The 16,666-nt window shown below is 31.7% G+C and overlaps 3 protein-coding genes across 3 annotated transcripts; all 3 read right to left on the bottom strand.

Moving 5' to 3' along the window:
* Nucleotides 1–7: 7 nt before the first annotated feature.
* Nucleotides 8–2,541, bottom strand: LOC125857453 (floricaula/leafy homolog 1). Its single transcript, XM_049537048.1, has 3 exons — nucleotides 2,073–2,541; nucleotides 1,114–1,523; nucleotides 8–511 (listed from the first exon to the last, which is right to left on the bottom strand). Exons 1-3 carry the CDS (start codon nucleotides 2,536–2,538, stop codon nucleotides 137–139), a joined length of 1,251 nt encoding a protein of 416 aa, XP_049393005.1. The 5' UTR covers nucleotides 2,539–2,541; the 3' UTR covers nucleotides 8–136.
* A 4,935-nt stretch (nucleotides 2,542–7,476) lies between these two features.
* On the bottom strand, nucleotides 7,477–10,651 carry LOC125860701 (uncharacterized). The gene is made up of 6 exons (XM_049540708.1): nucleotides 10,302–10,651; nucleotides 8,790–9,051; nucleotides 8,639–8,675; nucleotides 8,251–8,356; nucleotides 7,823–7,933; nucleotides 7,477–7,737 (listed from the first exon to the last, which is right to left on the bottom strand). Exons 1-6 carry the CDS (start codon nucleotides 10,482–10,484, stop codon nucleotides 7,621–7,623), a joined length of 816 nt encoding a protein of 271 aa, XP_049396665.1. The 5' UTR covers nucleotides 10,485–10,651; the 3' UTR covers nucleotides 7,477–7,620.
* A 3,136-nt stretch (nucleotides 10,652–13,787) lies between these two features.
* LOC125860044 (uncharacterized) lies at nucleotides 13,788–16,128 on the bottom strand. The gene is made up of 5 exons (XM_049539940.1): nucleotides 16,082–16,128; nucleotides 15,256–15,310; nucleotides 15,073–15,179; nucleotides 14,784–14,818; nucleotides 13,788–14,135 (listed from the first exon to the last, which is right to left on the bottom strand). The coding sequence occupies exons 2-5, from the start codon at nucleotides 15,256–15,258 to the stop codon at nucleotides 14,068–14,070; spliced, it is 213 nt and encodes a 70-aa protein (XP_049395897.1). The 5' UTR covers nucleotides 15,259–15,310; nucleotides 16,082–16,128; the 3' UTR covers nucleotides 13,788–14,067.
* Nucleotides 16,129–16,666: the final 538 nt, after the last annotated feature.

Raw genomic sequence — 16,666 nt, forward strand, 5'->3', positions numbered from 1 at the left:
CTCCATGTTATGCAGAAAATTTTGATCTTTAAGCCGAAAAGATTACATCAACAGTAGAATAAAGTAGGGAAGTTAACATAGTGGCTAAGTCAGAGAGATTGATATACTTTGTAAACAGCCATCATCAGAAGCACAATTAGAAATGCGGCAGGCGATCAGCAACACCACCAGAAACCGAGCTAGAAGCAGCTGCAGCCGCGTTGCTTCTTTCAGAATGACACAGCTGGCGGAGCTTGGTGGGGACGTACCAAATGGCAAGTCGAGGATGTGCATTGAAGATAGCATCGATATCCCAGCCTTGTCGAGCAGCTATAGCCACCAATGGCTTGTAACACGCCTGTCGCCATGCCCCAACATTCTCTCCTCGCTCCTTGAAAGCTCTCCTCAGAGCATTGGAAGCATCCTCGTCAAGACAATGAAGTGCATAGCAATGCACATAGTGTCGCATTTTGGGCTTGTTTATGTAGCTTGCCCCTGCCTTCTTCGCGTACCTGAACACCTGATTCGTCACCTGCATATTCAACACACTCGTGAATCAACCATCCAATACGCGATAACTCTCTGTAACTGTCCTAGATTCTGTGTACCGTCCCAATTTATGCGATACTTTTGAGAGTTAAAACAATTTAAGTTTGACAAGATATTTGTGCATTGAATCTTCAAATTTTTTTTATTAACTTAATTCACAATGAAAAATTTACGATTAAAAATAAATTTGCTTAAATTTCAAAATCTAAAAAGTGTCACGTAAATTGAGACGATACTTGCTACTTTCCATCAATACGAGTAGTAAGTTAATTAGAATGCACAAGGTGTAGACTATGGATGTGGTAAGGACAAGGTTACAGGTGGAGGTACTTGAGTGGTAGTACAAATGGAGTAATGGGTGAAATTCAAGCTTTTATGGTTGAGCCCATCAGTCCGTACCTTAGCTGTCGAGTTTACTTGTGGACAGCTAATGGTTACTCTTAGACCCAATTAACGAGGTCCTCTGTTACCACATTCATTTTTATGCCCCCCAACTACTACTACTACGACGACTCACTAACTTTATCAGCACAATGTTTCAGAGTTATAGTAATTAAAAAGAGAAAGAGAGAAAAGGAAGGTGACCTTAGTAGGGCATTTTTCACCTCGTTCCTTAGCAATAGTCTGAACTTGGATCAAGAAATCACGGCATTGTTCGTAGAGATGGAACAGATAATCCAAGCCGTTCTTTTTGCCACGTGCCACTTCCCCAGGCTCCGTCACGATAAACGGATGCTCCCTTTGTCTCTCGCTTATTCCTCCTCCTGCTCCTCCACCTTCATTAATATTCTCATCATCTTCTTCTCCTGGTTCCTCCGTTTCATCATCCTCCTCTCCTGACGCCCCTCTTCTCTCCCTCCCCGTCGCCGTCGCCGCTTTCTTCCTCCTCCTTTGTTTCATTCTCCCACCCGCAACTTCCCATGTCCCGCCCCCACCGCTTCCTGCCGCTTCTCTCTCGTGCTGCTGCTGCTGCACTGGTGGTTCCTCCGATAATCCTACTTCACCATATGTATAAGGACAACGTACGTATACATGCTCATTTTAAACGTATAATAAAAATTGTCATAACACATGAATGATATACACATGACATAAAATCAACTTACTAGATCTCTCATTTTATATGCAATGATTTCGGTGTATGAAACCTAAAAATACTTCATTTTTATATATTTAAAATTATATATAAAACTGATTGATACTAATTAAGATATTCCTAAATATTTTACATTTTGAGAAAATTATTTGCAGACTCGATCTTTTTGTTTAGTTTTATAAGTAAAATATACGAGTAGAAGATTACGTACGTAACCAACCAACTGCATTAGTAAGATTCTTCAGAAACACACACAAATTATTGTGCTTGATCTCCATAGAAATTAGAATATACGCAGCAAGAACCCTATATATATATAGTTGCTTAATTGCATGCACCAGGAAAAGATAACATCAATATAACAGTGATTTTACAAGCATTTTGAAGACTTCTTGTGCAATTCAGTGCAAAGTTGGTTCACTACATGTAATTGAAGAAAATTATTAACCTTCTTGTGATAGAGCGTCAAGGACGACATTAGTTCCACCGTCGGACAAAATATGTCCGCGGCGCCGTGCTTCCTCTTCCTCCAGCCTCCGCCATTCAGCTCTAATCGCCGCTTTGATACCGTACCTTTCTCCGACGAGTAGGTCCCACCTAAAAATCTGCGAGAGACTATTCATCATATCATCAAGTTCTTCATCTTTCATGTCCAATAACGTGTTCACAGTGAACCCTAACTCCGCTATCTTAGCGGCGGTGTAATAGCGTATGCCGTACGCTTGAAACAACTCCTCTAGTCCTCCTAGCTCCCTCGTACTCCGTAAGTACGATGATGTTGGGAGCGGCTGAGGAGGTGGTGGTGCTGGTAGAGGCTGTGGTGGCGCCACCGGTTCTAATAGACGGCTTGGTGGTGGCATTGCACCTCTTGGGTCCCACTTGAACAAACTCGCTGAGAAAGCTTCTGGGTCCATCTTCTTAGAAGCACACACTTGGGTTAAAATGAAATGAAAGATGAAAAACTGTTGCTTTTTATAAGAGTTTTACTTCGACTGTAAAATAAATATTTACACCATTAATTCTCTCCTGATTCTTTATACACCATTAGTTAAATGGTAATTATAGATCAGTTCAATAAGTACACGTACATACTTATTTTTTCATCATCTCAGATTATTGTTAACTTTATAAAATGTAGTAATTTGCTTTATTCGAAAAATTACAAGCCCAACGGTTAGAGGAAATATGTATATGTAGATTTTATTTAGATAACATGGTAGTACATTTTTTTGTATATATTGATAGTGAACATGAATACTTAAAAGTCATTATAGATAAATCATTTGATAAGTATTACTGATTGATTATTAGATAATTTTTCGAGGATAGTGCCTTTTTGGTACGAAAGATAAGAAATAACTAATTTCAGAATTAATTTTAAGATGAGTTTATTTCATGTTTGTTTGTGATAACATTACGAAATAACTAATTAATCTCCAACTAAATAAGCCCTTATAAGTTAAAATTTACTAAGATTTTACCTTATATATATACGGAACGGATAATATATAGAAAAACTTAAACTATCAGCTTACTAAAAAAGATATCTCAATTTGTAATTTGAAAAATAAGTGAAAATACATCTTACACCAAAGATAAAGATGATTTTTTTTTACACTATATATATAAAATAAAAGTTTGTTTTTAACTTTGAAAATATATACAAAATTTCTGGGATAGGATCAGAGTCATACGTGAATAGCAATGTGCTTTTCTGCATTTGCATACAGAGAGAAAAGGTACGGATACAACAGTTGAAATAATTTTGCTTTTTTGGAAGAGACTTAGTTCAAATAAAACTAGTTCCAATTCCGAACCAATCAGCCCCAGTCTCTACTTCGACACCTTTTTTCGACTATATGGGCAACACATTTGGGATTTTTCCCATTTTAGAAACTTTTTCTAACTACGCTTCTCCACACATATATTCATTACTCGCTTTTTTGTTCATTTTTATTTGTTTATTATTTTTTTTTATGATCAAAGTGTTTAAGTCAATTTATGTGCATCTCGACTAATTATATGTGATATTTGCTACCTTTCAACAACAATGGATCGGATAACATATAATTCTGTCTACCAAAGCTAAGATAAATGAAAAGAATCATATAATGTGTTTTTGTCTTCGCAAAGTTTTGAACCTAAGAGCTCATTATTCTCAATTGTATCTGTCCATTGTTCCAAAAATATTTTTTTTATTTTTACTTGTTATGTTATAGCATATCAATAAAACATTATAGTAAAATTTTCATATCAATCATTATTTTTTAAGAAACGTGCAAATTAAAATTCAAAGTGGACAAGTCAGCCACAAAGGTTAATTTATTAGATAATTTAACTAAAAATCATCCTTGAAAATATTGAAGATAAGTTGAATTTTTGTACTACTAGAAAATAAGAAATTAAATAAAAAAGCAAAATTCTATGTTAATTATATTTAATTATAAGAAAATTCATTTAGGTAGGTGCTATTTAGTTAGGAATTCCTCCATAGCTTATTTCAGTATCACTAGCATGGGCGGAGCTAGGTGGGGTTCGTGGGTTCAGACGAACCCAGTAGCTTTTTCGTAGATCCTAAATTCTTACTAGAAAATTAAGTAATAACTTGTGAACCCCTGACAAAATTGATTGACAACTCAATGTTAAGAAAAGGGAAGGAAATTTAGAAACCCTAAACTCCTAATACTGGCTCCGCCTCTGAATTCACTAGAGATTTTTTATTAAAAAAATTAAATGAACTTTTTGCTCAAGTGGGGGACTTGTACGTGATGAAAATTTATAAAGGATTCAGTTGAAGTTGAAGGGGACCAAAGTTAAGAATTAGACTAGTATTACTTGGCAAGTTTAAAGTATGCTATATATATGCAGGGAAGTACGTATTTACAGAAAAAAGTATCACACAACAGAGCTAAGGTGTTAAGCCTAATAATCTTTTTGTAATCTAATAAGGCTGTTTCCCTTTGTACTTTCCAAACACAAAAATATGGATTTACGTATTCACGATATATCCTATAAGCTTATCTCTCATTCTTATGATATATATCCTCGTAAACGTATTCAGGATTTTAAGAAGTTGAGTCTACCATGATGATTGACGAAGAAATCAATATAGGATTTATATTTGACGCGTGCAATCTTTAGATTCTAAGCATAAACTCATTACTCCAAAATTATTAAAACATTTCGCTTTTTAGTAAGTTTTCACACATGTATTTATATATTGTCTCGAAAAGTATTGGAATGATTAGTTGAATTCATTGTCTATATATTACATCCTCCACTGCCTACTGATTTTAAGTATAAAATTGTTATTTCATTGTACAAAATTTAACAATGATAATAGAAGGAATAAAGCAAACAAAGAAAAATGAATAAAAATACATAAGTAAAACACCATAGTTTATGTATAGTGTTCATATTTTATTTATTTATCTTATTATACACATGAACCATTCATAATTTAAATTAATCTCTCAACTACTTCCCTGGTGTGAATTTCTATGCTTATTTCTATTTCAGGACTAGTCGAAATATTTTAACATTTTCAAAAGTACAATTCTATATGGAGTAACTAACTATATAAATTTGGAAATGATATCCTTTTATCAAAATAAAATATATTTCATAACAGTATTATACATAAAATATTCGTACTGAATAAGAAAGATGTGGTCAACTTTAAGACTAAAAATTTGGACCAATGAAATGATGACACGTACTATTAGAGCAGAGCAGTGTACGGATTTTATAAAATTTTGTCGCTGAGTTGCAGAGAGTCATTGCATTAGATTCGCAGAATTGAATATCCAGCTTTAACTTCTTTGGACTTTCTTTACTTTTGTCTCTTCTCATATTAACAAGAAAAGTTTCACCACAATTCCTTTGACTAAAAAAAATTATTTATTTATTTATAGTATAATTATTAATTTAATTTGATAATCAGTATTACCTTGGTCTATTTTTAATTGTCATGGTTTGCTTTTTAGAGTCAAATTATAAAAACTTTGACTAATATTTTATGATGTATTTTTGCATCATATTGATATGCAAAAAATTGCAATTTATAATACTTTCCGTATATTTTTTAAGTATCTAATTGTTTTGTTTAAAATATCGAATTAATGTAATCTAATTTAACTTTGAAAATTAAATAAATTGACTTTTGAAAAGCGCAACATGACAATTAAAACTGGACAGATGAAGTATTTAGTTACGAGAACTTAAAATTGTATTTCAAATTTGAAAAGAAATAATATTATAACCTATGTTTCAACTCACTTTTTAATGTTTGAAGTTGTTTCAAATATTGTTTGTAAAAGGTATAATCAAATATAACTACATCTTCTACTTTAACTCTATAAGTTTCAAAAATATAAAAAATAAGTGAAAAATATTTAAAATCTATGACAAGTGACTACTTAAAAAAATTTCATCTAGTTAATTGTTTCACTTTAATTTTTCTTCATCAAGAAGTATATTATTTCTAAAATTTAGACTATTTTAGCTATTCTGAAAGATGCTTTTTGGTATCAAAATCGGGCGTCATACAAAAAAAAAAAAACTAATATTAATTGCAAATTATGACGATGATAAATTAGACGACTCATAATATTATACTAAATAACATATTTGGTTAATTGGTCTACATATGACATAAAAAAGCTATCGAAAGAAAAAATATCTCCTACTAAATAAAAGTCTTTAATAACTATATTGTGGATGTTATTTTGTTATATTTGAAAAGAAAAAAGAACTTGAACTCAGAGTTTTGATTATTTACTTTATTTTTGGTGTTCCTCGACCACCCCACCAACACAAAAAAAAAAAAACAAAGAAATTGAAAAAAGAAAAGTTGTTAGAGGCTGAAAAACGTTTCAAAGTGTTAATGATGGCATGTCCTAAATCTCAGAGTCTTGATTTAATTGCAAATGTCAGGTCAGTGAAAAGATAGTTTACAAAAGTCACTTGTATATATTGGTTAATGTTCTAATTAATTTGAATGTTGTTTAATCAATTGTCTAAATTAAGCAAAACTAGGAAAGTATTTTGGGAAACTTACCTAAATGCTCACTACAGTCATATACTCTTATACACTTCGATGGTATATGTTGTGTATATTACATTTATATAATATATGCATATTTAGTATATACATATTTTGTAATTAAATGACCCAAAGACATTGGATTGTAATTTTACCAAGTGTTGTTTCCTTCCATATATGTCTTGTCATCATTTAAGGAGGTAATAATTTCACTTCGAATTAGTTACGGGAGTACATAAATTATAGCTTTTAGGTATCCCATGCATTTAGTCACGGTGTGCGAAAGTTAACCCGAACACACTTGGTCATTAAAAAATAACTTTTCGAAGCAAGTTTTTATCTTCAATAGATTGAAAACAAAGACCCATTAACCAACATCGATCATACTATAGAAGCGATTATTATAAGAACGGTGATAAGAATCAAAAGGGTAATTGAAAAGAAATAAGAAAACATACGTGGAAATATCGAAAACTAATTGAATTTATTAGCAACAAGGACTTTATAACTTCACCTCTCAATTGAATTCGATCAAATAACAATAACCCAAACTCAATCAAAAACGAGAAAACCAAATTGAATCCACAAAGAGGGCAACTCAATTGCTATAAGAAAGGCTCCTAAGCTACCAATGCTGTTTATATGTTCCAGAAACGAATGGCTACTTCATTTTGCAAGTGGTGCCTGTAGTTATAAGGATTATGTGCTGAGTGCAGTCAGTTTCTCCTTCTACATGGATCTTAAATTTAGGAGTATTCGACTCTTATGTGCTGTGCCAGTTAGAGTAAATAACAGAGCTATAGCCTGATTTGAATATTTCAATTCTTTTCTATATAAAAGCTAGATGCTTACGAATGTAAAATCATAGTACAAACGTTGTCTTCTTATCGAGTGCATTACCTGAAACAACTCGTAAACCAGCTCTGAATAATAATGATATGTAACTACTTGCTTAGGCTTCATGAATAGGAACTAATGGCATTTTGCCTCCATAAATATCTGGTAGCTGGCTTTCATCAATGTCTTGAAGTAGAGTTTCCGTGAGTCGTTTGTTTTCCACAAATGTAATCTGAGAGAAAAGATGATTTTAATACAAGATTGAAATAACAAGGCTATCGCTGGCATTGTTTCCATCAACCATTTTAGAGCCTCACCTTCTTCTTGGTGTTGTTATCAATAAAAGGGTACACAAGCTTCCACATTGTCCAGAATATGTAAGGAACATGAACCACAATCAGTTTTCCGAGTCTTTCAGGGTAGCAGTCCTGCGATTAATAATAATTTTCAAGATTATGAACTATATAATATGGTGAGCCTTTACGTATTACAGTTCCAAAAGGAAATATGAAAAGGATTTCACTTAACATATACCGGAAGTGTCAAGAGTTTTTACACCATCTGAGTGCCGGTGTATATATCTTTAAGTCTTAACTTGTTTGACTAGGTAAGCTCAGTAGTCGAACCAGAAATTTATTTCAAAAAATTACTAAGACGGTCACATCTAGGATTTGAACCTGTGAACTAAAATTGTGCAATCGTATGTATAGAAGGTAAAAATCAAATGAAAAATGGGTAAGTAGACCTGTAAAATGGATAGAGCGCCAAGATATGCACGAACATCACTGTTGGAATAGCCAAAACCTTGTAAATCCCCAATTACCACAAACTTTTCCCTTCCTGGTGAAGTTCTGATTCATCAAGACAAGCAGTTACACATTAATTTCAAAAATAGAGGCCAAACATGCCAATTACTCCCTCCGTCCATTTTTACTTGTCCAATATTCACTTGGCAAGGAGCAATAAACAAAACAACAATTTTACTATATAACACCATTTGAAATATAATAAATCCAGTGCTCTGGGAAATGACTTAAGTTAATAAGGAGGGTAAGTTAAGAACTAACGTGATAAATTCTCTCTTGATTTCTAAACTGAACAAGTAAAATGGACTTATATTTTTAGTAGTGTACCTTGAACAGAGTTTGTCTAAAGCCAAGACAACAAATCCTGTAGATCAAAACAATGACTTAACAATAAGAAAACCTGATCTGTTCAAAAGTCATTTCAGGGACCAAAAAACAGCAGGCCAAGTAGAATAGTATCAACAAAAAAAACACATACGTTTGAACTCTTCAAGACCTCCTTGTTTATTCGGCATATGTCTGCCACCAAAAACGACAGCAATGGGGCGTCCTAATTTGTCCACACCTTGTAAGAACATTTTGTTGTGTGCTATCTCATTTGGAATCTCAGTAGGTGAAATGTACCCATTTGGCACAAAACTTTTCTTCCATTTTAGGTATTTCAACAACATTGTTGAAGCTTTTTCCACATCCAGATCCCTTGCTCGAAGAAACCTTCTTATCGCAAAATCATCAACTTCCTACAAAACAACAGGGGCGGCTTAACGTAATCGGAGGCCTAAAGCGAAATCTTAATTAGAGGCCTAAAATCCAAATAAACTTCACATGCATTTATTTAAAATTTATTTTTCTTACATTTTTAAATGCAAAGTATTACTTAATATTTTTTTATATATAAATGATTTATTCGATTTCTTTTTCAATTATTAGTTTTAAATAAGATTTATCAATTCAACGTTGAAAATATAATTTTACTCGGGCAATCATTATATGAATTGTTAACATAGTTCTACAAGTAATAAGTTGACAAATTTCAAATAAGTATAAGAGTTAGAACCATAGCTTTGATGAAGTTGATAATTTGGTTACCCCACATTTTACTATAGTTGTTGTAATGCTTGAAAGTCTAAGAAGAAATGGAAGAAGAATTTACAATTCACTTTGTTAAATACTTTTCAACTATTAATTGATATTTTTGACAGAATATTTCTCTAACTTATCAAAAATTATAAAAAAAAGAGTGTAAAAGGAGTTAAAAAGACTAAAGTAATGTGAGTATTAGTGGAGAGAGTGTAAGAAATAAAACAATATTTTCTTGATTTCTTCTATTTGAATGAGGTTGAAGAGAATAAAATAATAATTTTAAATTTATACTTTTTATCATAAATAATCAATATTTTTTCTATAAAAAATCAACACATAATTTATTCTTGGTAAAAAATTGAGGCCCCCTAAAATTGGGGGCCTAAGGCCAATGCCTTATTAAAGTATGCATAGAGCCGGCCCTGCAAAACAATTGATGTATAAACCAGATAAAAAAATGAACCTTGAACCTAACTCAAACCCCAAACATATAGGATGACACAAAACCATATGAAGAGGCAATTGTCCATTCCCTTAATCAATGTAGGACACTCATGACCAAGCATGTGGAAATTCTTTTTAATATGGGTGGGCAGGGTGAGATTCGATCCAGGACCTCCGTCTGCTCTGATACTACGAAGAAGTCTATGACCATGACCTTTGCCTGCTCTGATACTACGATGAAGTGTGTGAACATCTCATCTAAAAGTCACGCCTTAACAAACACCTAGCTCCAACATGTCGAGCACTACATAATGTTGGGTCTCAACATACTTTAGGAGAACGAATATTGGGCTTAACTCAATACACTTAAAATTAGTGGAGATGTCTATAAACAAATTTCAATTTTTCACTTTTAACATCGAAAAAATCAACAAACACAGCATTAAAATTAAAATACAATTACCTTAGAAGACGGATCTTGTTTCTCAACTACAGCTCTCAGAAGAGAAATCTTGTTCATCTCTTCTTCATTGATTGTGGCGTCATCGCAATGTATTGATTGGATCTCTTTTCCTTGTTGCTGCAATTTTATTAGCCCATTATTATTGTGTAGCTCATTTTCTGCTGCCTCAATTTTTCCCTCCATTACTTTACTAGCAGAGCACAGAAAAATACAAAAGGAAGGACCTAACTTTACTTTTAAATTTAATATAATATTTTTTCTACTTCAATTTATGGCCAATTAACTTGGAAGATGAAATTAAAAAAAGGCATATGAGGAAGTTGGAGAAATTAAGACAAAAATCAAATGGGACCACCATAGATGTAGTTGAGTGGAAATATCTATATACTTGTAGTTTTGCTCGGTGAGATAGATTGAGATTTTTTTCTTTCAAAATGATAAAATGAACTTTTAGGAATACTTTATCTTTTTGTTATTGGATCATGTGAATCGAAATTAGCCAGCTAATATTCAGCTTATGAGTTTAGTAGAATCAGTAGTTTTGGCCTAGTTTTGTATTTTTTGTGTTAAATAAGTACTCCCTCCGTCCCTATTTACTTGTCCATATTTCCTTTTTTGGTTGTCCCTATTTAGTTGCCCATTTTGACAAATCAAGAAAGGACAACAAATTTTTTCCTATTATACCCTTATTTACACTTCTTGAAAATTGTAAAAGTGTATGTTGTTTCCCTCCAATTTATTTCACTTTAATTCAAATAAGTGGTTGTAATTTTGAAGTGAAAAGTTGTCATAAGGGTAAAATTGTAACTTCACTGTGCTAATCATTGTTGCCTTAATCTGTGTGCCATTTCTAAAGTGGACAACTAAAAAGGGACGGAGGGAGTAGTAATTTACTTAATATGTTTAATAATTTATCCGAAAATCCCTTAACTTTCTTTTCTCGAATGTTTTAACCCTTAACAAATGGTTATACCAAAAAAGTTGCTAGTGGAAGGTAGAATCATAATTTAAGTTTTAAAGAACGTAAGTGCATTTCTTATAGTAATGTTTTAAGAAATATTTATATATATATATATATATATTGCGTTTACGTGTTGTAGCTCATCCCACCTAACTTGAGAAATTGAGGATGTGTAGAGGACACGTTCATTGATAGCTTTTCAACATGAGCTCTAGATCGTAATTACTCCCTCTGTCTCAATTTATGTGACTTACTTTTCTTTTTAGTCAATCCCAAAAAAGAATGACACATTTTTATATTAAGTAACAATTTGACTATAAAGTATCTATTTTACCCTTAATGAAATGATTTACAGCCACACAAATTTCTATCATTCAGTTTTAAAAGTCTTCCTTTCTTTCTTAAACTCCGTGCCGAATCAAAGTACCTCACATAAAATGGGACGGAGGGAGTAATATTTTTGAAATGTAGTAAATAGATTGTTGAAAGAAATACAAATATTTGGAGATAATAAAAAAATAAATGAATATAGGGGTTAGTTGTGGGAAGTGGAAGTTCACCTACTTGCCTAACTAACTCATTTGCATTCAATGTGTAGGGCCTACGAGTTTATGAATTGGGTTGCATTTTGGATATTCAAAGACTAATTATGTGAAGTTTTCAAACGTGTGGATTATTGATTTGTTCAAAAGTTACTTAAGTTCAACTAAAATGTCTATAATGAAGATATCAAACTATCTTCTCTTGGAATAAATGAGAGCAACTACTCACTTGCATGTTTGAGACAAATTAACCAGATGTGAAGCATAAGTTTCACCAATTTGGTAAAGTAAAAAGAATGAAGTTGGAAAACTCTTTGCTTATGGATAATTTGTCCAGTTCTTTTTGTCATATTAGAGGCATTAACTTTCTATTACAAGACCCAAATTACCAGAAAAAAGAAGCAAAATTAAAAACAATAAGACAAAAAAGAACACAAATGGAAAAGTTAGAACAAGGACAATAATGAAGTTAATGACAGTTTCCGTACAATTTGGTCAGTAGAGGAAAACAATCAATGCAATGAGAAATTTTATGGTGGGAGAGACACAACTATGATTTTGTAGGTAAGAGATTATTTTTGAATAAAAAAATGTGTAGATCCCACATTTTTTATTCAATATTGTTATTTCTATCTCTTTTATTTTACATTGTTATTTCTCTTTCCCATTCATTTTACTACACATCCGTTTACTTGTCCATTTCTTTTCTTTCCCCCTTTTTAAAAAAAGTTCATCTTTAATTCTTCTTTCCTAAAATATTTCAGATCAATTTTTACTTATTAATTTTATTAATTCAATTTTTTTTTATATCATTCGATATATTTGTCTTTTTTATATTTGATAATTAACAATGGTGGAGTGATTGGACCCATGTATTTTTCTCCTACCTTTACTTCTCATCCCTCCTTTTGCCATTTCTTTCGTTTCACCTTTTTATTTTTCTAATTCTTTGTGTAATTTTTTAATCAGTTTTTTCAATGGTGAATACTATTTATCCAAATTTTTTTTATATCATTTATATATTTATAATATGTTCTCCATTTGATAATTATCACGTTGATTATTTTAAAAAAAATATATTCAAAAATACGAGAAAAAATATATATAATATATTTTCCCTATTTGTGGCATTATGGTTGATAGTTTTTTATATAACTGTTTACAATGAGTTATATTAAATAAATAATAATTGTACAAAAAAAAATTCATTTTAATAATTTTATTTCATAAAAATAAAATTCATTTTATTGTAAAATGTTTCAAATCAAGCTAAAGAAAATTGAAAAACCTATTTTTATTAATTTGGTACGGTTTATTAATATAAAAATTGATGTAATAATTCAATTTGATAAAGTGAAAAATTGATCTATCATGCTTATATACATGTGCCAAATGAGGGATATTAATAGTTTAGTCGAATTACTATCTAGACTTTTATTTTGTAGACAAAGGTTTTATTCTTCATTTTTTAATTTTCTCCACCATTTTTTCTTCTCATATTTTTATGTAATTTAAAAAATTACTAGTTCAATAAATTAACAATAGTAATAACTCGTTATTCTTTAATATAATTTTTTCATGTTAAACATTGATTATTTTTTTGTAAAATTTATAATTATTAAATTATTTTATTTTTCAAAATATAAACCTATGGATCAGGTTTAATATTATTATTTTTTAAAAAAGTAAATAACAAAACCACACAAACTTGAAATTGAAATCATACTTTTAAGAAATTTTGAGATTTGAAATTGTGATCTCAAATCAAAATTTCAATACTGAGCCCCAAATTAGAAGGCCAAACGCCTACTTTTCGCTTGTTACAAAAAGTAAAATCTTTTTTTCTTTTTGGGATCACAAGCAAGCTCTAGTACCAGCTACGTCAATTTTCTTATAACTGATAGATGATGTACATAACATAATCAATAAAAAGATATAATGCAGCATCAAATTTTTTAGATTTGTTGGCAGAAATAGGTATCATGGCAGACATTCATGGAATTAGTTGAGGACTCGAGATGCGCAAAAACTGACTCAGACACCACGATCATAAACAAAAAGGTATCAAGTGGGGACTGTAGAGTGTGTTACAAAAGCCAGAATCGATAACATCGACCCTCCTCATAACAAAGACAATCTTACAAGCAAAAGCTTAGTTCCAAATCAAAGTAGTGTGACAATGATTCAGTGCTCAAGTTTGATCAAAGAAGGCATTTTGATGCAGAAAAATTAGCTCTTTTTTGTTATAAGCAACTGTTTGAGTTTAGAAGAAGATTATTGAAACACCCATTGTCAAGCAGCCCACAGCCATCCAAGGACTCAGCCGCTCACCTGCCACGTTGAAGTACAGCAGTTAGCAACACCTTGGCAGAAGATTATATTCACTATCCTACAACAGAGAAATGATTTCCCTGTTTTCTAATGTTTGTTCTCTACGCTGACAACTTTCTTTTCTCGTTATTTCCACATCCTATGATAGACAGCAGAGTTATTTGCAATTCATAAGTTCATTTTCTCTAGCTACATCACTTCCATGTGCCTTTTGAATTTTGAAAAATGGACTATTCAGAGATGTTATGAAAAGTTAGTAGGAGCAGAAAACGACGCTTCTCAAAAGTTTGTTAAAGATGAACCTGAGCCAAGGGACAAGCGATCACCCTAAAGTATTAACTTCCTAGTCGAAATTATGCATACACATAAACAATGCTTAACCGCGCTATGCAATAATATCCACTCATATAATCTGTAACAGGTACTCATCTCAGCAGCAGTTCAGCATTAAATCCACAGCTTGCATTTTTAATGGGATTATCCACATGCAAGCAATTTGGTTAAAGAGAATTTTACATACACTGTTATTTAACTCAATTACATGAGAAGAAACGAATCAAATGTAAATTTTTTAAAAAGTTAGCAAATCAATCCAGACAGTTTCTAAGTACCAACATTACCAGCATGGTAGGAAATAACTTTCTTTACCTATTCTAGCAGCCTTCCAGAAGAATCCTCGAAACCTACCATAAGTAGTGTATCTAATTAGGATGTAAAAAGAAGATCCACTAATACAAACATTTTCAGTTTCCCTTTCACTTCATGGCAAATTCCTTCCATCCTTTACAGAGGAGGGAACAGAGAAAGTGGCTAAAGTGATTGTTGCTGTCTATATGCAGCACCGGGTTGCCAGTTCAGGCAATTGAATGCCAACAATGACAATTCAGGCTATCGCACGCAGTATATGAATAATAGAAATTGTATTAGCTAGACTTACCCAGTTCTTTGTTCAAGAAGTGCCGGAAAATGCATCTTTACATAAGTGCATGTACAAATCCATAACAGCACTACCGTCAAGAAGGAATGGAAATTAAAGAGCGCTGACTGAAAATACCAAAAATGAAAGTATTAGAATCTATTTATATAATCAACACATTATTCTCATTTCAATGCAACTCACCATATCTGAACTTTCCTCTCTTTGATCAATTTTTGCTTCAACCAAGTCACCAAACCTACAAAGTAAAGAAGCATAACTTAGTTTCCTCTCGCACAACAACAACAACATACCCAGTGAAATCCCACATGTGGGATCTAGGGAGGGTGATGTATACGCAGACCTTACCCCTACCGTGTGCAAGTAGAGAGGTTGTTTCGGATATACCCTCGGTCTCAAATAAAGCATATCAAAACAAGTTTGAAAAAGAAATTCACAAGCAAAGAAGCAATGTCGAAAATAATGGGCATAAGAACAGTAGCAACAACAAATAATACGAAAATCAATGCAAAAGAAACAATGGATAATAAAAGATTCAAAGGAATAAGATAATACAAAAGTAGTAATAATAATAATATTCATACATATAAGAAAAAGTAGATAATACTCGACTACCTGTTAACATTTTACCCTAATCTCCTCGACCTCCATATCCTCCTATTTAGGGTCAGGTCCTCATTAAGTTGTAGGTGAGTTATGCCATATCTAATCACCTCTCTCCAATACTTCTTCGGCCTACCTCAATCTCTCCTTAGAACCATCAAAGGAATATTATGTTAATGATAAATTGGTAGTGATTCCTCCTTGTGATTTTGAATCATTCAACTCAACCACCTCAAATTGATGAAACCAATTAATACTACAGGGATCAGTTCCCAACCACATTTGAATCTTTCTACTTTTCTTAGCATTTATTTTTATATATATATTTTAAATCATCTTAATAAAAATATTTGATTCTACGCTACAATCAGAGTATTAAAATGGAAAAAAAGAAAATAGGGATTACCTAAATGAGAGGCAATAGCAGAAATTGTAATGATGATAGTGATAGTGATGCGGGGGTTTCAGATCGCAAACATTGATGAATTTGAAAACGAATTGCCCTTTTTTGGTTTTGATGGAAAAACACGTGGAAGGAAAATTGGCCAAAATTAAATTTAGATATTTAGTAAGTAGTATTTTTATTAATTTCAAATAAAAAACTTGTTTTTTTTTATAAGGGAAATAGATTTTACTCCTTGTATTATTACATAATTATGATTTTTATCTATGTGTTATTTGACCATGCAGATTTAACCTTTAGTTATTTAAAGTATGCTATCTTGGTTCTTAAAGTTAACGAAAGTTAACTATTGATTATTTTAAGGTACATAAAATAAAATCTGCAATTGTTAGAATTTCTTACATAATGAAGTACATGTATATTTAATAACTTTTTTTTTTTTTAAAAAGACAGAGATATGTCATTTTATTTTTAAATCTTAAATATTATAAAAATAATTAAATAATAATGTTTCAAAATTCAAATTATGAAAACAGAAGCATTAAAGTTTTTGACGTATAATTCTTGTGGTTCTTTTAATAATGAGAG

The sequence above is a fragment of the Solanum stenotomum genome, chromosome 3 (genome assembly GCF_019186545.1).
Source record: "Solanum stenotomum isolate F172 chromosome 3, ASM1918654v1, whole genome shotgun sequence".
In the NCBI taxonomy this organism is placed as follows: Eukaryota; Viridiplantae; Streptophyta; class Magnoliopsida; order Solanales; family Solanaceae; genus Solanum; species Solanum stenotomum.